This window comes from Mytilus trossulus, chromosome 6 (genome assembly GCF_036588685.1).
Source record: "Mytilus trossulus isolate FHL-02 chromosome 6, PNRI_Mtr1.1.1.hap1, whole genome shotgun sequence".
Classification (NCBI taxonomy): Eukaryota; Metazoa; Mollusca; class Bivalvia; order Mytilida; family Mytilidae; genus Mytilus; species Mytilus trossulus.
Window position 1 is genome coordinate 53,329,789 of NC_086378.1, and position 22,413 is coordinate 53,352,201.

At 30.1% G+C, this 22,413-nt stretch overlaps 1 protein-coding gene across 4 annotated transcripts in view; it reads left to right on the forward strand.

Moving 5' to 3' along the window:
• Positions 1 to 22,413, forward strand: part of LOC134721523 (uncharacterized) — an 80,707-nt gene that overhangs the window by 23,630 nt on the left and 34,664 nt on the right. For 2 of the 4 annotated variants that reach the window (XM_063584604.1, XM_063584606.1), the window contains exons 3-4: positions 17,111 to 17,198; positions 20,804 to 20,987. In XM_063584604.1, coding sequence (XP_063440674.1) covers positions 17,111 to 17,198; positions 20,804 to 20,987 — 272 coding nt within the window. Of the gene's footprint in view, positions 1 to 10,836; positions 11,210 to 16,270; positions 16,998 to 17,110; positions 17,199 to 20,803; positions 20,988 to 22,413 lie in introns of those variants that run through there. The other 2 variants (XM_063584605.1, XM_063584603.1) reach the window with 2 other exon arrangements.

The following is a 22,413-nucleotide window of genomic DNA, read 5'->3' on the forward strand; positions in this document are numbered from 1 at the left end:
AGATAGCAGTAAAATAACATATTTAAAAATGACAAATAAAAAGACTTGTGCAATTCATAATTAAGAAATTCTAATAGTTCAGAGTTCATGGCATTTACATTTTGTAAATGTGTTTAAAAGATCAGTTAAAGTTTTCTTGACAGGACAAAGTTTTATATTATTTGATTAATCACAAGGTGAGAATTCAAAAATAAATTTGAATCAGTCATGTATTGCATAATCTTTATATAATCATTCTTCATAAACTTCATGTACTTTAATATTGTTTAAGTTGCTATTTGTATTCACTGAGTGTGTATGAAATATGCTTTCTTTTTTAAAACTTATTATGATTACAACAATCTAATTAAAATTAAATCTCTGCACTCACTCATTTTTTTATGCTTGGTTGCTAGCAAGAAAAAATGAGCGAGTGAGTGCAGCAATTTAATTTCAATTAGACTTTTATTATGAAAAATTAACAGTCCTAGTTCTTATATCAGATTAGAATAAAATATTTGCCGAAATTAAACTCTTTAAATCACAAAATAAGCAGTATGTATCATTATAACCTTAAAAAAAGTTAATTCTAAATATCTTGGACTCAAGCACTGAGTGCTTTTATTGTTAATTCATACACTAAATAAAATAATATGAACAATCATGAGGACCATATATAAATGTCAGTGGTTGTTGTTTGTTGCTTAATATCATATTTCTTTTTACATCATTAATTTAAACATAAATCGTTAGTTTTCTAATTTAAATTGTTTCATTTGGTCTCTAGTGGAGAGTTGTCTGTTGGTATTATCTTCCTAGTCTTATTTTATTATCAGTCACTTACAATTACAGTCAATAAACTGTGTAATTGTTTGAGTACAAGTTTGATGTTATGTTTCAGCTATTTTTATTGCACAGCTTAAAATTAAGATGCTTGTTGTACAAAAATTAGATTTAAGTAGGTCCTATCTTTGCTTGAAAAAAAATAATTCTCGAGAAAGAATTACCCAAAAATACATTGAGTTTTATGAACCTCAGAACATATTATCTCTGGTCTTTGCTTCACAGACAATGTACTGTAATTATGAGGATTCACTTTGTGTCATATATAACTAATAATCATGTAACTGAAACCCAAATAATAATAAGTAACAAAAAATTACAATTTAATTTTGGATGTAACGTGTCTTCTGATTGGCTGACATTATTTTGTTATGAGCCCATAGACATAATTTAGTCATGTGACCTTGACGTCATCAACTTTTTTTCATGGTTTTGTACGGTTTAAAATGGAATTTAGAATTAAATTATAAGAAATGATTGTAATATTTTTTCTGTTGATTCGAAATAACTTAAAAAATGTGGTGCACACTGTTAAATAACCCGCTATGTTATTTCTTCATAGACAGAAAAAATATTACAGTCATTCTTTAAATAAAACTTTTTTTTAGGTTATAATTTAAGTTCTTTTGAAATAAAATTAAAATTACCCTCACTCCTGTCTTTCCCTTAAACACATGTACAAACATTAAGAAAAGCTGACATAATTCTGTAGTTTTTTGGAAAAATTAAACTTGTTCAATGTTGGCAATTATGTTTGTGTGTTTTCTGAGACATGGTATGATCTAATATTGAAAAAGAACTTCTTGTAGCACATTTTGTGTTACACAAAAGTGCAAACTCGTTTGAATTGTTTTACATTGTCTTATCTGGGCCTTTTATAGCTGACTATGCAGTATAGGCTTTGCTCATTGTTGAAGGCTGTATTGTGACCTATAGTTGTTAATGTTTGTGTCATTTTGGTCTCTTGTGGACAGTTGTCTCATTGGCAATCATACCACATCTTCTTTTTTATATTAATCAATTTAGTTTCTCATAGACAGGATACTGAAGAACAATTTTTATCTTAAATAGTTACTCGCAGTTGGAAATTTTTAATTGCTCACAAAAGTGCATATTAATACATACTAAGATTGTCTGAGAGACCTGCAAATTTTTAAGAATACAATATCTCTCCATGGGACATATTTTATGGCAGAAAACTGCATACATCGTAATGACAGGATATTTGCAACATAAATATTTATTTTCAAATAAATGTTTATGTCCTTAACGCTATATTAGTGACAGAGGCAATTATATTCATCTTTAAATAAAGAAGATTATGAAATATAATAAATTTGATTCAGATGAATTAACAAAAGATAATTTATATCCCAGGAAAGTGTTTCTTTTAGATCTTTTATCAAGCCTTAAATTGATGTTTTCTTGCGCTTTGACGGACATAATTTTAATAAGATTTAGAATTATTAAAATTTAAGTCATGCTGCTTTTGTGACAAAAGAAATGATGGCTTTACATATGAAATATACATGATAAAGTCAAACAAAATAATGATGCTTGGCAACTCTGGTTTATCATGAAAGAATTTGTCCAAGGGTGCTATTGAAATCTTGTTCAATTATTGCCGTCTGCTCGTCAGACCTTTCTATATGTTTATCTTACCAAATTTTATTTGAAAGGTTTTATTTTCTATTAAAAACTGATTTATAACTATTTTTATTTCTCTTTATTTTATTTCATCTAACATGGCATGTTAAGCAATAGTAAAAGCCGGTTTTATGACAAAAATACAAGGGAGAGATTTAATTGGTCTATTGTCAATAGTCAGTCAAAGAGGCAGCAGTTTTCTAATAGAAACTGATATTGATCTTAAACAAGTATATGATTTGTAAATATTTTTGTGGATTAATTGACTTTTTAAATGGAACTATTTCCTAATTAGTGATGGAAAATTGCTTTTTAGACGGATATTGAATTTTGTTACATTTCTCATTGTTACATTTTTCCGGAGTTAAACAACTATGGAAGCAGGGGGATTTTCAAGTGTTGTACAGTCTGTTCATGCTAAACATAAATGGCTAAACTTCTATAATTCTTCTAAGTAAGTTAACTTTCATAAGTATTTGTTATTACAGTTTTTGAAATATATCATATATTTTTAAGGTTTTCTAATAAATATTCTTTGAAGATTTGCATGCCAAAGCTTTGATAAAAAAAAATGAAAATGGACTTCAATTTCACATGTTTAAATTGAAGTTGAAAATCTTGTGATGTTTTAGCTCGCCTGGCCCACAGGGCCAAATGAGCTTTTCTCATCACTTGGCGTCTGTCATCCCTTTTCAATTATTGTTAACTAAAAACAAAAATCTTCTCTTCTGAAACTTCTTAGACAGATTTAACAAAAAAAACTTCATTGTAGTATCTAGTTCCAAAAATATGTCAGATGACCCTTAACCTCAGCCAACCAAGATGGCAGACATGGCAAATATAGAACATAAGGGTAAAATGCAAGTTTGATGTCTATTATTTTGAAAACATTTATAAAAAGACAAAAAACTGACAGTTGCAAAATTTTGAGCTCCACCAATTGTTCATATATGTCTAAACTGTCAGATTAATTCTTTTAGAAGTTTGTATTGCATGCCGTTACTTGACAAATTTTACCATTTCTGTTTATGTTTGCTTATTATTTTGAAAACTATAAAAGATAATAAAAAGCTTGAAATTACAAGAATGATCAGCAAGACAAGTTCTACAAATAAGTTGAGTGGTTGAAAGTCGACTCATTATAAGAGTTATATTGCCATTTGAGGATGATTTTTGCCAATCTGTTGTCTGTTGTCCAAGACAGACACCAAGTGATGAGAAAAGCTCATTTGGCCCTGAGAGCCAGGCGAGGTAAAATGTCACCAGATTTTCAACTTCAATTTAAACATGTCAAATTGATGTCATGGTTCTCAATTTTATTATTTATTGCGCTTTTAACTTATATTTTAAAATTGATGATAGCTACTAAGATAGGAACTAGAATAAGTAAAAATGATCAGCAAGACAAGATCTAATAACAAGAAAGAAATTTTCTGATATAGTTGGGAGACTCTAACAGAGTGATTGCCCTTATTAAATAAGGATTTTTGTTCACCTTCTTTTGTGTTTTGAGCAAAAACTGAAGAAGATAGAAAGAAACTTTACAAACAAAATCATTACCAACATCAATGAAATTCACAACACAAAATTATTTCTATTATAAAAGTTACTTTATCTGAGTCATCTACCCTTATCTCTGTGTTATCTCCCCTTTACATGGCAAAGTTGAAAAAAATGAATTAAACAAAATTATATTCTGTATTGTTTTTTTAAATGCAGCTGTAAATATGATAAAACACTTAATTTTCTATATTTATAACATGATAGACTTACACAAAGAAAACATACAGTCCCAAGTCAAGAGTCTCTGGTCTTTGTTAGTCTTGTATTATTTTAATTTTAGTTTCTTGTGTACAATTTGGAAATTAGTTTGGGGTTCATTATCACTGAACTAGTATATATTTGTTTAGGGGCCAGCTGAAGGACACCTCCGGGTGCTGGAATTTCTCGTTACATTGAAGACCTGTTGGTGACCTTCTGCTGTTGTTTTTTCTATGGTAGGGTTGTTGTCTCTTTGATACATTCCCCATTTCCATTCTCAATTTTAGTTGAATTAACTACCCTCAAAATTCGCGCATTTCATAAAAAATATAGATTGATTGTTATCTTGCTAATTCAAAATCCAAGATGAAGGTAGTCACCAAACTACCTTACAAAGGATAACTTATATGTTATAAAGAAAATTAATATGTACTGATACCCTATTCTAGTATTTACAGACATCACATCATTTGTATTAGTCAGCCATTATTCATAGGTATCCCGGATCAGGTGTTTTTAAGCTAGGGATTTCGGGATTGACCCTTTCGGGATCCGGGAATTCTTTTTTCGAATTTTGGGACCTTAGGATTTGGTGTTTTTAACCCGGGATTTCGGGATCAGAACCCCTCCGTAACCCCTCTCTGCAAAAACTTTACAAAAAATGTATCAAGTTCTTAATCTGTTTTACATCATTTCACATGAAAAAATATTGTTTTACTGGAGGTACATAGATATAAGAAGATGTGGTGTGAGTGCCAATGTATATTATTAGGTGTATATATAATATGGCATTTTCCTTATTATTATACACTGTAACTAATATAATAATCCTCTCAGCAGATAAGAGTGTGATATTGAAAAAAGCCCTATGATATTTTCTATATATCACATGTATCCTTTTGATACTTAAATATAAGTCAGTATAATGAGAGTATTAAAGGAATTCTTGTCAAGCAAGAAAATTTATATGTAAAGGTAATCATGTCAAAGTTTTGACATTTTAATTTTACTAAATGTTATTGAAATTTGAGGAAAATAAGTTTAAATATTATTTAATCAGGTGACTTCAATACTGATCTGTAGTCTTTCATCTATTGAAAATTAAACCTATAAATAAAAATATTCTTACATCACAAAAATAATATTAGTTGATCCTTTGAACTTGTGGTTTATTTCAGCCTACAGGTAGAACCAATCTAAAATTAAAACCTTTGGTTTGGAAGATTTTAACATCTTAATTTACTAAGACTTTTCAGTGCAGCTAGAGCAAGATAAAAGAGTTCAGTTTCTCCTCCTGTTTCTGGCTAGTAACACTAGGTTTATAATGTTTCAGACAGGTTTCAAAGAAAATGAAAATCTGTTGAACTTTGAGTTAGTGTTCTCCTCCATATTTCAAACTGCACCAAGTATTTGAAAAAGCTCATCATATATATCAGGCTTAAGACTTTGTTTGCCAGACCCAGGCTTTGTCGACTTTAGACTGACACCAATGACACTTAAATTAAAACAGTTATAAGGCCATTAAATCAATGTTATAAATGTGTTTGCCAGACACATGTTTCATTTACTTTAGACTGACATTAATGGTACTAAAATGATTCCAAATCAAAAGAAATAGAACTATGTTTCCGTAAAATTATAGCTCAACATTTATAATATATTCTATTATAAAATCTGTTCAATAGCACATGATGGTGCAAGTTTCACCATAATATGTATTATGGTATATATCTGAAAGTAACTTAACAGTAGCAAATCCAGAAATTTTCATCAAGGTAGGGGGGTCTGATGGGGACACTGACTCATCCATAAGAGGGGGGCCCCACTCAAGTCATGCTTCAGTGGTTTCTAAATGACAAAAATAATTCTTCCCACAAAAGGGGGGGGCTCATCTGACCCTTGGTCCTCTCCCTAAACAAGTTGCTGTTTAAGTACACAATGTAATCACACTTAAGGTCACATCTGTATTTGTATCGTTGATAAAATTATTTTGTTCAAGGTTTGATCCAGAAATTGATCAAGGGTACATAGGGTCATGTGTTGTGTTTCTTTATTTACAGTGTTGGCAACTGTAAATTGAATGTTACTGATATCATTGCCTTGAGTTATCTACCTTTAAGCACTTTAATATAATGATTTGCTTTCTTTTAAGTCAATTAGAATTTGTAAAAACTAATTAAACAAACAAAGTGTTTTATATTATACTTTTAGTTGCATGCTGTGGACCCATTAACTTTATAATAATTTTATATGAACATTTTGTAAATGACCGATTTGGTACAATCATGCTTCAAAATTATAATTTATTTTTTAGTCTACAAATTTTGACAAAGTCACGACTTATTTTAATAACCTGGTACGGATGTGTATTGACAAATATTATAAACACCTTTAAAGAGTTGGCCTTTTTTGTTCAATGTAACATATTTCAATAAGACTTATTAATCTTTAAGTGTCTATGTGGTCAATGACAAAGACGACCTGAAAGAAAACGTTAATATCTGTGTATCCTTGGGCTTAAACTTAGAGTCGTATTTGTCAACATTGATTAAGTCTTTATGATCATGAAATGGCGAGGGATAATTGGTATGTAAAAAGGTAAGAAATCTTTTATCAAGTTATTAATTTCTATAATGGAGGTAGCAAGAAGTCACAGTGATTTAAGGTAATTTTTTATTTTTAAATCTTTCTGCAAGCATTTTTTTCAAATGTTTTGTGCAGTTTTTTCGTTTTGCCAACTTAATTTAATTGATCTAAATTATTGATGTCTGCTTTATCTTGAATTTGATAGTTTTAATTTAAAAACAAAATATCTGGAATAGATCTAGAGTGTATTGGAAGCCGTTGTACAGGAATTTGATGGATTTTTTTCACCAATGTCAATTTTAGGATTATACTTCTTCATATAAATAAATAAGAAATTTACTAGAAGCAAAGCTTCTTAATTAAGATGTTTTATTCATCTGCTTAGGTTGGTCACACACCACAGTTGCTGCCTTGTTGAGATTTGTCTTTATTTGACCTCAGATCTATTAAAATAAAAGTTGTTCTTCCAAGCACATTGAAACATACTGTTTACTTTTAGCATTCTTCATATTTTATTTTGTTGGTTTGTTGACAATTGACATAACTTGTTCTTCCGCGCTTCATACAAAATGTACTTCGTTCAACGCTTTTACATCCAAATGAAGTTTCAAAAAGAAGTGTTTAATTCTTAAATATGTAACATTTAGTCAGCTTTCACAAAAATTATTCTGGCTGTTGACTAACCCATGTTTTCTCTTATTCTTAAATGCTACAGGCCTGAATAGCAGATTATCAAATGCCATATTAACATTAATAAATATTGTCTATTTGGTCCTAACAAAAGGTCATCACTATGCCCATAACCATCCCATCTGTCATACAGCTGAGACAAAAAATAGTGGTATTTCTTTTGAAACATGTTCATGAATATCAAAAGAATAAAGTATAAATGTCAAAATGAGCTTTAACATTTACATAAAGTCATATATTTGTGGGATGTTTTTATTTTGTGGCAGAGATTAGAATTTTATGCAATATATTAGAATTTTCTACCAAGGAGGTCTCATAAAACCTCCTTGGTTCTACACATTTTTTTCTATCTTTTTTATTGAAAATTGTACTCCAGATTTGAGTGAAAGGGAGATAACTCAAGATTAAATTGAAAGAATTTTTTTATTAAGCCTTTTCCACTTATGATTTGTAAGTGTCTTTTATGCCTCATTAATGAGCATTATGTTTTCTGGTCTGTGCCTCAGTTGGATGGTACGTCTGTCTGTCCCACTTAGGTTAAAGTTTTTGGTTGAGGAAATTTTAATGCCCAAATAGAGATTTTCCCTCCATTTTCATTGACCATTGCACATGGAAAATGATAGTGAGGATGTGGCATTCATATACTATGGACACTTTTATGTTGAAAAATAGGCAGATTGAACATATTTTAACTCTATCCACTATTCTTTATTTGGGATTAATTGTAGTTATAACATTGAAAAAGGGTGTTTTTTGTTGAGATTCACAATAACTTTACCTGGCGTAGCCATGTTTGTACTGGAATAAAATGTCTGACTTGTAATTATTATTATTTTTTCCAAAATAATGCATGGCTATTAAAAAATAAGTGATCTTCTCAGTTTATGTTGAATATTTTGTGAAAATATAAGAAGTGACAATTTTTTTCTTTTATACCTTTAGTTTCATTGATAAAAAAAAAATTAAGCTCATCCAGTGTCCAGCTTGAAAGTCAATTGAGTTTAACTGTACACATTCATGTTAAAGACATGATACTTTGACCTAAAAGTGACCTAAAAGGGTTTACTTTTTACAAATTGGGACTTTGATGGAGAGTTGTCTCATTGACACTCATACCACATCTTCCATTATCAATAATCTGAATTAATCAATACACCCGCATGAAGTAACTAAACAGTTTGAACTAAAAAAAAATAACTAAATGCAACCAAATTGCGTAAGATTCAATAACAATTGGTCAGCATAATAATAAGTAACAGGGGGAAAACTAGGTAGGGAAAAAATGACACAATTATTTCAAGTTAAATTTTTGCAATAGCAAATGAAGATTTGTCAACCAAAAGATTTGCTATTATTGTAAAAACAAGTCAGTCTGTACAGGGACTATCTATTCTAAGAAAGTATAGAAAGTCCCTGGTCTATATTGGTAATTAAAGTTTTTGGAAGTCTCATTGGTGTATTTTAAAAGGCAGTAGAAAGTTAGGGCGTCAAAAGTCTATATAATTATTGACTTTATACAGAAAATAAGCCCTTTCAAAACATTTATTTCTTCACAAAAAATGAATGAATACAAAGACATTTCTCAAAACTTCAAATAAAATTCAGTCTGATAGGTATTTTGGTATTGTTAGGAAGTGTGTTGTAATGAACAGTGGTATGTACAGCAAACATTGTATTTCTCACAAAATGTTATCAAGCGCTGCACAATATATTCTTGCCATACTATGATGTTGCTTGGCTGAGCTTGAGTGATTTTCAATTAAGTTTAGAATTAATTACAACCAGTGATTAACAAAAATTCAGATCTGTGATTAGATTAAATATTTGAAGTTTGTCTCAAAAAATGATCAGGTGCACTTAATTATATTTTAATTTAGAGTTATGCCCCTTAGAATTTAAATTTAGAGTATTAGAAGTACAAAATTAAATTGTTAAATGTTTCTATATAAAGAAAAATCTTTGAATCATAATCGGTAAATAAAGGCTGATTGCTGGAATAGCTTGTACTTAAGCTGACAATTAACAATTATAATATTTTCTTACATAATATAGCTGTAAAGTTCTTTAGAAATTCAACAGAAAATGGGTGAAAATGATATGTTATTATACACTTAAGATTTAATAATGTTATCAAAGTCTTCAAATTTAATTGCTTGTTGCGACACTGTTTAAAAAAAAGAAATAATATGTACTTGGGCGTCTTTAGGCTCCGCGAGACTTGTTTGAATTTTGACAATGCTTTGGTTGGTTTTATTTTAGGATTTTCTGTTGAGCAGAAATTTATTCTCTAATCTAGGATCAATATTTTTTGTTATGCTGATTTGTTGACGTAATAAAAATCATATTCACATTTCAACGCCTGTCAACATAGATATGAGACTAATTTTTTACATGATTTAAAAAAAAACTGAATAAACAGTCTAATAAAACTTGACTTGATATTTTAATTCGAGCAGTTGTGGACCATGAAAAGTGTCATGTAAATTCTGGATTTGATTTACAACAAGGACTTAATATATCGTTTGAAGATGAAAAACTAAAGAAACTCAAAAGGACAGGTCACACCCAAGGAAAACATGATAGTGAAACCTTTTATATTCTTCATTTGATTGTAAATTTTAAAATTGCGTGCCAAATTGGATGCAATAACTTAGAATTAGATGTAAAACTTTGACATTTTCACTCCGTTACTATTTGGTTTGAGGATTTAATAAACTCAGTTCAACATAAGATAGATGTTTATATCAGCCGAAAAAGTCATTTAAGTCATCTTAAAATTTAAATCGTGAATTTGAATGTTGTCTATGGCTTTATGTGTTGACTTATATCAACTATTTATATGAGGATTGTATATACCTATTAGCTAAATCAAGAAGTTAAAATGATAGACCCACTACGAGTCCTGAACCTATTCAAGTGTTAAAAGTTTTAACGGCAACATTGTGAAGATTGCAGAGCTCGTTGCACGACAGATATTGGATTTTAAAAAGAAACTTAATAGTTTTATAAGATATGTTTTTACAATTTGTTTGCTTGAGATTAGAAACTTTTGTGTTGTAGACGATTTAATTTCTGATTTTTAATGGGCTAGGATTTAAAAATTAAAAATTGAAATTGTGACTATTTAGGGTCACTTCAATGGACCATTAGGCAAATGTGGAACAATTACAGAAGAATTTGATTTTATATATTTTTTTAATATAAAAATATCCCTTCATCAACAGTGTATTGCACTTCAAAGTTAGTCTCAAGGATAGACTGTTTTTTTCACAATTTTGTGAATTTAGCAAGCTTTTTTCACTTGGATATGAATTATTAGATTGGAATCAATTTATTATGGGCATACAAGACAATCAATAGGATTACAGATGCTTTGGATTTTATGCATTCTCCGGAGGATTAATAAAAATGGTTCTATTTTTCTGACATCATTGATTTCTGATGAAAAATAAAAGTTATTGCTATGTGGAACAAAAGCATTCATTAAAGACATAAATAGTATTAAAAAAATATAAAGACATAAAAAATTCCCAAAATTCCGAGAAAAATATTGAATCATGTCTGTAAGTGCAAGTGAAACCTGTAGACCCGAGTCTCCTGGACATGTAAAAGTTAATCCCATGAAAAAGTTCAATATTGCTAGCCTAGCACGCCATCTTATGGATCAGAAAAAGCAGGACGAGAAAAAAGTACAGGAAAACAGGTAATCAGTCTTCGTTTCTATGGAAATGTTTTAAATAATGATTTTTGTTGTCTGTGATATTCTCTATTTTTTTATTTTTTTGTAAGAAAGTATACTTTTTTTGTGGAAAAAGGGGGGATTTGTACTTAGTTCTTGTAATAACTGATCAATTATTTTTTTGTTTTACGAGGAAATTGCATTAATTTCACTCATTAATGTTGCAGAATATTGATAACTTGATTGAAAGGTGCACTTAATTTCATTTTTCAATTTTGATACCAATCTGACAATCATGATAGGATCATTCAGAACTTCTTTGTTGTCATACATAATTGTCTCCATGATGATGAATAACTAAGATCATGCATGCAATACCATTCTGTTTCTGGGTCACAGCTATTCTTCAATAATGAATAAATGTGAATACCGTATTGCAAGCACTAACTCGCAAAGTTTTAACAACTTCTGAATAATTTTAAGAGACCACCGACTCTTGTTGTTTTCCAAAAAAATCAAATAAGTTTCATTTATTAGTATCATTAAATAATATTGTGAAGAGTCTTTATATGCTTCTCCTTTTTTCATTCTCTCTTGATCTCTGCAAGAAAAGGTCACAGGGTGTGTTTGAATGATGCTGTCATCTGTCCTTGCATTTGGCTGCTATTAAAATCTAATGAAATTCGAAATAATTTTTTTCGAGTTTTCATTGTAGAAAAATGTACGTGTATTAAGAGTGAAAACTGTATATTCCTTTTAGATTTACTTTACAGTGGACAATGGTCTGCTGATAAAAATACATGCAATAAAATTAGCAACAAAAAATCTGTTACTCATTTTGGGAAAGGTATAAACAAAAGATTCGGTATAAATGATACTCAGCTGGTCTTTTTTCTACTGGTAAGAATGCAGCCTCTTTGGCTAGTACCTATTTTAACACAAGTATGAGTAAAACATTTTTATCTATCTGGTACCCCTTTAAGTCTAGGTGTGAATTGAGACTTTTATTACTGGACAATTTACCTGTTGTCTGAAGTAGTCATTTGATCCACTGAACAAACATATTCACAGTGTCCTTCATTAGTTGCCTTATAGGAACATTATATATTTCTTTATCTTTAACAAATCTATCTTAGTTTTGATAATTTGTGAATTTTTATATACCAGTATAATTCTTTGGTTATTTCAAGGATTTGTATAGTATACTACATAAATCATCTGTTTCTTATTACAAATTGCTGTAACACAATCATGGGTGTTCTTCACATAAAATTTGTACATTTCTTTTCAAACAAAAATACTTCATTATATATATAGTAATGATTATCCACTATAACAGTAATATGAACAGTTCTTTTCAAAGTAGAAATCTTAGCAATAATAAATTTGACTATCTTATTGTTGACGTTGTCCTCCTGAGATCTGCAAACTTTACCTATTTTGGGAGTTCCACTGTGAGAGAGGATAACCTTCATTATTGAAACAAAATACCTGGAAACAAGCATTTAAAGGAATACAAATGGCATTTGAAGCACTTATATGGTTATCCAAAACCAATGCTTATTTTAGAAATCACACATGTAATTACATGTATGAGAGAAAACTGATGTACTCTAGTGTTTTAAACCTCTTGTGGAGAGTTTGGTCATGAAAATCATTTTTTCTTCTTCTGTTCACTCAGCTTATTTATCATGGTTGTCAAGGTTGATTGTTGATCATCATTGATTGTCATCATTCTCATAATCATCATAAGAAATTTAAAAAAAAAGTAGAGAACATTTTACACCATTATCTAATATAGGGTGCTACACTTACAAGTTACAAATGTTATGTTGTCTGAGGTATCAGTTTGTTTTATTTTGGTTCAAACACTTTCTTTTATATTTTTGATTTATTTGGCCTTTACCTGTTTTTATTTCAATGCCATTGATGGCATACTACTCATAGGCGGATCCAGGAGGGCTGAGGCCCCTCCTTTCGTGGAAAAAATTTGGTTGATTATATAGGGAATCATTGACGCATGACTGGAGCGGGCCTCCTCCCTTAGATCAGTCAGCAGGCCCCCCCTTAGGAAAAGTTCTGGATCCGCCACGGCTACTATTACTTATAATAAGCCTGGTATCTTTGATGAGATCATAAAATTGTTGTTTATAATTTAAACCAAAAAAAGGATCAATTAACATTGCTAATAAATTCAAGATTTATAATATTATATATATATGTTATTTTTTTCAGTGAGCTTTGGTAAGATAACAGTATACTATTACTGTGTTTGTAGAGTGAATTTTAATCTTTTTTACTTCCTTGTCTTTTAACTTCTGTCAAAGATATGAGCAGTTTTATAACTTTATTAAGAACTTGTGTCAATCTGTGCTTGACTTTTTTTCTAAATTTAACAAAAGCTTATCTGTTTATTGCACTTCGTCTTGTAAATTTTATTTTTTTCCAAACTGAATAACTTACATTTTAAAAGTGTCAAGGACTTATAGAATTTTAATTTTAACTGAAGTTCCAACATTGGCAGTATGTGTGTCTATTGAAACTTGTATCAAGAATAGATAAGCAGAAAATAAAGAAGGAATTTGTTGCTAAAATATAGAAAAACCATCTAGAAAATTAAAGAATATAGAAACAATTAAGGACCCCCTCCTTCCCCCATGCAGACCCTCATACATGTACAAGTAAACTCACTCAGGATCCAAATGTTTTACATGATAACAAACCAAAGTCTTTGAAGTGAAGTTTTAGTTTCAAAATGGATATATAATAAAGATATGGATCATACCATTATATGCCTAATTTCTTTTTATATTAACACATTATGGTCTTTTTAATCTGATATAATATTGTGTTAATTGGAGTAATACTAAAAAACAATATTTACAAGCCTTGATCAAAACGTTATTATATTTTTCATGCAAAGTGACCAAATGTTTGATTAAGTTTAATTGCTGATTTGACTTTTAAAACTTGGGACTAGATTTTTTTTTGTAAATTCTAAGCGATTATCAGCTACTTGTCTGAAATATGTTTACATTAGAAAATCCTTGATCTATTTTTCAGTTTTGAACTTGATTATGGGTAATCTCGAGATCAATAAATATGTTTCAATATATGACACCAAGGGTATTCTGAAAGGACTGTGTAAAAAGAAGATAATTATTTCTTTTGATATGAAATAAAACTGCAATTATGAATATTATTGACAAGTTTTTAAATTAACTCATTTTCCTTACTTCTATTTAATTATCTAACAGTTATATATAAATTGAAATTTTTCTTCAAGTGTTTGACTATACTTCGGAATTTTTAACATAGCGATTATGCTATAATTATAATGTTGCACAACAAGTCTGTTTGAATTTTGATAATTATTGCTGTTTTGAACCAAAATGTAGATCAAGAGTAAATAGGTTACCAATACTCAATCTGTTAACAAGCAAAACCATACATCTGCCAACCATATTTTGCAATTGGTATTATATAAGCTTGGTCCAAATTGAAGCTATTTAAACAATTGTTAGATGTTGAAAGCTGTTGGTGAATGCACAACTATAACAATAGGTAAACTTTTGTTCCACTTGAATAATTTTGGTTTCTCTCAGATCTTTGAACAAGAATGTGTCCTTGGAACAATGATGTCCCATTGGCACTATCATTTTCTATGTTCAGTGGACCATGAAAATGGGGTAAAAACTCTAATTTGACATTAAATTAAGAAAGATCATATCATAAGGAACATGTGTACTTATTAAAAGTTTCAAGTTGATTGTTTTCAACTTCATCAAAAACTACCTCAACCAAAATCTTTAACCTGAAGTGGGACAGACAGAGGAACGGATGCACAGACCAGAAAACATAATGCCCTAAAATGGGGCATAACTATTTAGATACAATGCTTTGGTAGAAATTCTAACAAGGAACACATTTTTCTAGTATTTAAATAACTTTTTATTAAACTTGACCTCTGTCCTTCAGATTCTCTGTTATCTTTCTAACCTACTTTTCACAATGCATTTAGATGTTATAGATTTTAAATAGATGTGCATAACAACTTGAGGTAATAAATTGATGAGCACTTCTATAAGTATACTGCTTTATGCTTATCTTTTTAATAAGTACTATTGAGAAAACGTAAAGCAATGGAACAGCACATTTATTGACATTCCTCATCTCAAATTTGCAGTTAGGCCTTTAACATTGATTATAATTTATATCTATAAAACTTTATTTTTATTTTGATACAAAATCTTTCCTTCTTGTTTGCATTTAATCATTAAGTCCCCTCGCGACTTGTCTAAAATTCTTTCTAAACAATCAATGCCCTGCGATCTTATTTATAATTATTTAAAAAGAGTTTTTTTTTCCAAGATATTTCTAAACATAAAAAGAGTTATTGCCCTTGGATAGATAAAAATGTGCAAGTTAAAGGTGACATTAAAACTCTTTTCTTAATCTTTTTTCTTTTGTAATCTCCCATTTAACAATTTTATTTACATCTATTTTGTAATTTTTAGAGACTTATTGAGTTTAGTTGTCAGTATTACAGTAAATTTAAAGTTTTCATAGCCTTTTAAATGTAGGTTGAAATAAGTTAATGGACTTTATACAATGTTTTGATTGTGTCGATTTATTTCTGAAAACAAATTTCATTCATCAATGGCTAACATATAGTTAGCACTCTGTTCTATTTTAACGAACTAATTACATGTTATTAATTAACGTGTTTGGCAGTTAACATTTACAATAGTGAAATTATATTATAATTTCTAGATCTCATAACCACCCTATTTATCATGTTAGAATTTAACTCTTTGATCCCTTTTCCATTTAGAATTATTTGAAAATGTTTGATGCATTGATTTATAACACTTAACATTGTCATTAGGGTTACAAATTTGTACTAAACCCATTTACCTACGCTTCTGAATAAATAAAAATCTCATGCAAAAAAATTCCGAGACTGATTGCTATCTTAAAAGGAAAAGTGACAATAAATAATAGAAAGCAATTCATAAGCAGTCATTCATTTCGTTGATTTCACTGTTGCTAATTTCGTCATTAAGTTTTTAACATATTATTTACGAGTTCATGTTAGGAGTGTACACAATAAGTTTATTGGTGAAATTGTTCCTAAACTTTTATATACGATTTCCGATCCTATTATCTAGATACCATTATCAGAAACTTAAGGAACGTTGCAATTGTTGGATTTGTTATGAATATTTCTATCACCTTGTCCCGTCGAGTGCAAGCTGATATGAACAGTATTGAGATTTGAAGTGATATGTCGTTCTGAGAGCAATAGATTAGGATACAAAATGTTCTGTTTCTTTGTATCATCCTTGAATTATTAATTTTACATTTAACATGATGGATGGTATTTGAATTACATATGATATAAAGCCTACAACGATTTGAATGATGTTGAATAAATAGATATAGGATTTATATATTCAACTGGAAAATTCGTTATTTGAATTTAAAAAGTAGGATTGATAAAAAAAAAAGATAAGTTTTAAGTACGCTACATGATGGAAAATGAACGTGTGGTACACGAAAACAAAGAGGAGTCACAGGATTTAGAATCGGAGAGTAGGGATAGTTTTAGTAGTCCTAGATTACGCAGTCCTTCTGTTGAATCCTCACTATCCAGCGATCCACTTGATGATAGCAGTGGTGCTGTTTCTCCGGACAAAAATCATGTGTCTAATCAAAAGCGTAATTCTGTTTTTAAATTAGCCAATGATCATATCATGAGGAGGGGGAGTAGTACTGCTAATTTAAGTTTAAAAATGGATTTAAAAACAAGGTAATTATATTTTAATGTACTGTAATCTGTTTTGTTTTTATAAAGCTTGAAAACTTTATGTATGCTTTATATTTATTGTAATGTCATATCTATTGTATTAATTTTTTCTACAGGGAAAGAGAGAAGAATGAACTGATGTTAAAAGTGGAAGAACTTGAAGTGTTCAAAGCAAAATATGATGACCAAAAAAGTGAAAATGAGGTAATTTTAAGAAATCAAGACTTGGATAGTAAAATTTAAATGCAAATTTTCTGTTGAGTGAGGTTGTTTCTTTTTGTGTATGTTCTAATTTGTTCAGTGGTTGTTGTTGGTTCATATCTGTCATATTTGTGTTTTGGTAAATAATTTAGGGTGTTAGATTTCTTGTTTAAATTGTTTTCTACTTTTTCATGTCAGGTACTTTTATAGCCAACTATACAAATATACTTTGCTCATTGTTGAAGGCTGTACGGTGACCTATAATTGTTAATGTCTGGATCCTTATTGTGAATGTGTTTATAATTTATACTTGTATTTATCATAATAAAATATTGTTTACACTAATGTCTGTGTCATTTTGGTCTCTTGTGGACAGTTGTCTCATTGGCAATCATACCACATCTTCTTTTTAATATATACAGTATGTGTTTTTTTTATATCGTTGAAGGCTGAACTGTGGCCTGTAATTACTTACATTAGAAAATGCCTGTACCAAGTCAGGAATATGACAGTTGTTATCCATTCGTTTGATGTGTTTGGTCACTTTTGATTTTGCCTTTTGATTTTTGATTTTCCTTTTTGAATTTTCCTTGGAGTTTAGTATTTTTGTGTTTTTAATATTACTACCACATTTTTAATTCTGATGGATATTTGTCTCATTAGTCATCGTCATTAGTAACATCTCTTTAATATTGGCACACCATTCCAAAGGAACTGTTTACTTTTGCCATCACTTGGCATCCTTGTCTGCTAAAAATAAAACATTGGGGTAAAATGCATTTTTTGGCTTAATTATCTCTAAATTCAAAGCATTTAGAGCAAATATGACATGGTGTATAAGTGTTCATTAGGTCAAGTTCTATCAGCTATATATTTTTTTAGATGAATGTAATAATCCATTGTTAGGTTGCTGCCAGTAATTGGTAATTTTAAGGAACTTTTGTAGTTTTTGGTTATTATCTTGAATATTATTAAGATAAACTGTTTACAGCAAAAAAGTTCAACAAAAAGTTGTCAATTGCCCCCTTCAAGAGTAATTGCCCTTTAAAGACAATTTTTCACAATTTCATCTAGTTTTCTTACTTTAAAAATGCATTTTTTAGCTTTTAAAGAAAATATGACAGATACAAAGACCATTTAAACTGAATTTTTAAGCCACTCGTTAATACATATTGAAAATCAAAAATAAACTTAAACAATAGATTTAAGCAAAATAATGATAGATTTAAGCAAAATATTACAGGTGAGCCTCTTGTTTCATATTCAATAGATTATTCTATAACTGTTAGTTAGTGATAGCACTTGCCTCACCAGGATGTTAAAATTTCAATAACTTATTTGATTCAATAACTTATTTCAATGTAATTAAGATTTATGGTTGCATTTAAGTTATAATGATTGGGGAAAAAGTGAGAATTAAAACGAAAAAAAATTGTAATAAAATTTATTGTCGACATAGATTAAATGTTTAAATATCTCCTATAAATAAGTAAAAAATGTCTTTGTATTGAAAAGGAGAGGTGATAAAAATGTTTGTTTAGGTAACACTTATAACACTCAAATGAAATTTGAATGTGTGTGAGATCAAATTGAGTTTGGTATTCAAAGATTTTGTGCCTTTGATTATTTGTAAATATCACTATTTTGATTTATTCAAATAGAAAAGTGTGTTTTTTTTAATTTCAAATTAAAAAGCTTTACAAAAATGGATTAAACGAATATTTTTATAGATTTTAAAAAATTTAAACAATTAAGTACAAAACCTATGTCAAACATTTTTAAAAGTTTGAGGACAAAATACTTTAAATGGAAATTGATCCAGGATATTCAAGGGTCGCCAAAAAAGAGTATTATTACAAACTGACATATGATATCTTTTTGTTTATTGAAAAGTTCAATGTTAATTGAATAAATTTCACCTTCAGTGTTTTGAAATTTATTATCTAAAAGAGTGATCAAAACGAAATTAACCATGGCTGCAAGACAAATAACTTCCATAATCATATCACAAATTTCCTAACAATTTTCTAACGAGGATTACTTAAGATATTTTTTCCAAAATGAAACACTTAATACTTGCAAAAGAAATTTATTATTTTTTGACATGCAATTTCCTCATGAAGTTTGTCATTGAGAGCTTAGTTTAATTAAATGTTAAGACACTGGAGTATTTGACAGGATTTATATGAAATTAATCTTTTTTCTAGTAGTTTATGAGATGTGCTTTAAAATCCAATTGGCCCCTACTGAGAAACATTAAAAGTATTTTTTAAATCTATATATTATCTTATCGTATTTGGTAAGCTATATTGTGAGGTCCTTGTTGTCCCAGCGTTTTAATAAGCTGGTTGACATCTTACTGTTGTGTTTGGCAAGCTATATTGTGTGAGGCCTTGTGTTGTTCCAGTGTTTTATATAGATGGTTGACATCTTTCTGTAGTATTTGGTATTACTTATATTGTGGGGGGGCCCTGTTTTCTGAGTGGTTGCAATCTTAAACTAACAAAACTGACCTCACATTACACCACTGTCCAAGGTTAGGGGAAGTGTTGGCATCCCACTAAAATTTTTAACACCGCTAATTTTTATATGTATGTACCTGTCCTATTAAAGTCAGAAGCCTGTAATTCAGTGGTTGTCATTTGTTGCTGTGTTACATTGCTGTGTTTTTTGTTATTATTTTTTTTGTGTATATATTAGGCCCTAGTTTTCTCGTTTAAATTGTTTGACATTCGTCATTTAGTGGCCTTTTACAGCTGACTATGCAATATAGACTTTGCTCATTGTTGAAGGCTGTAAAGTGGCCTATAGTTGTTAATTTCTGTATCATTTGGTCTCTTGTGGAGAGTTGTCTCATTGGCAATCATACCACATTTTCTTTTTTATATCATAAGTTAATGTGTAAAAGTTGTCCATGAATATGAACATGGAGAGTTGTCTCATTGGCATTCATACCACATCTTTCTATATTTATGAATAAAAAGAAAGTGTTTCTATTAAGACATATCAAAAACTGCACAGTACTGTAATGGAGATCTCAAATTGATTGTAATGATTAGGTATGACTGATCTTATAATCCATATTCATTTTAAAAAAAGCAGATATGATACAGGAAGATGTGGTGTGAGTGCCAATGAGACAACACTCCATCCAAATAACAATTTATAAAAGTAAACCATTATAGGTCAATGGGCAACCTTGGACTCAGAGTCTTGGCTCACAACGAACAACAAGCTATAAAGGGCCCCCAAAATTACTAGTGTAAAACCATTCAACCTGGAAAACCAACGGTCTAATAATTATCTAATAATTATCTATATAAAAAAACGAGAAACAAGAAACACATATAAATTACATAAACAAACAAACAAAATAATGTCCATCAGATTCCTGAATTAGGACAGGTGCAAACATTGGCAGGGGGATTGATATATATATATATATGTTTTAAGGATCTATTATAGGTGACAGAAGACAAAGAAAATATTAAAATTGAATAAATGACTTTCCCATGAATGAAAATACTTTGGGCAATATATGTGTGTATTTGCAATCATATTTTGTTATTCAAATTAGTTATACAATGTATTTTACTTCTTTTTTTCAGAAACTGCAAAAGAAAGTTGATCAAATGCTCATGGGACAGAGTGATACAACTAAAAAGCTCATCAAGACACAAGAATTGTTTGAAAAACTGTCCCAGGATAATAAAAAGAAATCAGATCAGATTGAAAAATACCAGAGAGACGTCAAATACATGGAGGATAGGATTAGAAACTTGGAAATTAGAGGTAAATTGATCAACAGTAGTATACTGCTGTTCGAAATTCATAAATCGATTGAGAAAAAAACATATCCAGGGCACAACCAAAACCAAGGGAAACACATTAAACATAAGAGAAAAAATACGACACACAGAAACACAACATTAAAATGTAACTCAAACAGAAACAAACTATAATATAACAATGGTCATTTTCCTCAGCCTTGGTACAGGACATTTCAAGAAAAAAATAATGGGTTGAACCTGTTTTTGTGGCATGCCAAACCTCCCACTTTTAGGGCAATGTTAAATATAACATTAAAATGACAGCCCTACAATTCAAATAAATGGGAGAACATACAGGACAGAGAAACACACAAATAATAGCTAACAAAAGGTACCAGGTTTAAAATCCAACATGCCAGACGTGTGTTTCATCCACACAAGAACAACCAGCGATGCCCAAATGAAAAAACCTTGAAAGTCTAAACAAGTACAAAGTTGAAGAGCACTGAGGACCTACAGTTCCAAAATGTTGTGACCAAAACAGTCAGGGTTTTCTGCCTGAAACGAGCACATCCTTATTATTTATGATTTAGAAAATTCATACTTTTGCAAACATTGTAGTTTTGACATGACAATTAACCTAATCTTCACAATAAGGTTTTGCCACTCTTTTGAAGTTTGGTATTTTCTGTTCTTGCCTTGATATGATACAGCTAAGGTAACAGTCACCAAGATGACACACTACCCTACTAACACACATTATTCTGACACCAAACTCAGGTGCTGTCTGTTCTAGCCTTAACATGATACAGCTAAGGTAACAGTCACCAAGATGACACACTACCCTACTAACACACATTATTATGACACCAAACTCAGGTGCTGTCTGTTCTAGCCTTAACATGATACAGCTAAGGTAACAGTCAGCAAGATGACACACTACCCTACTAACACACATTATTCTGACACCAAACTCAGGTGCTGTCTGTTCTAGCCTTAACATGATACAGCTAAGGTAACAGTCACCAAGATGACACACTACCCTACTAACACACATTATTCTGACACCAAACTCAGGTGCTGTCTGTTCTAGCCTAAACATGATACAGCTAAGGTAACAGTCAGCAAGATGACACACTACCCTACTAACACACATTATTCTGACACCAAACTCAGGTGCTGTCTGTTCTAGCCTTAACATGATACAGCTAAGGTAACAGTCAGCAAGATGACACACTACCCTACTAACACACATTATTCTGACACCAAACTCAGGTGCTGTCTGTTCTAGCCTTAACATGATACAGCTAAGGTAACAGTCAGCAAGATGACACACTACCCTACTAACACACATTATTCTGACACCAAACTCAGGTGCTGTCTGTTCTAGCCTTAACATGATACAGCTAAGGTAACAGTCAGCAAGATGACACACTACCCTACTAACA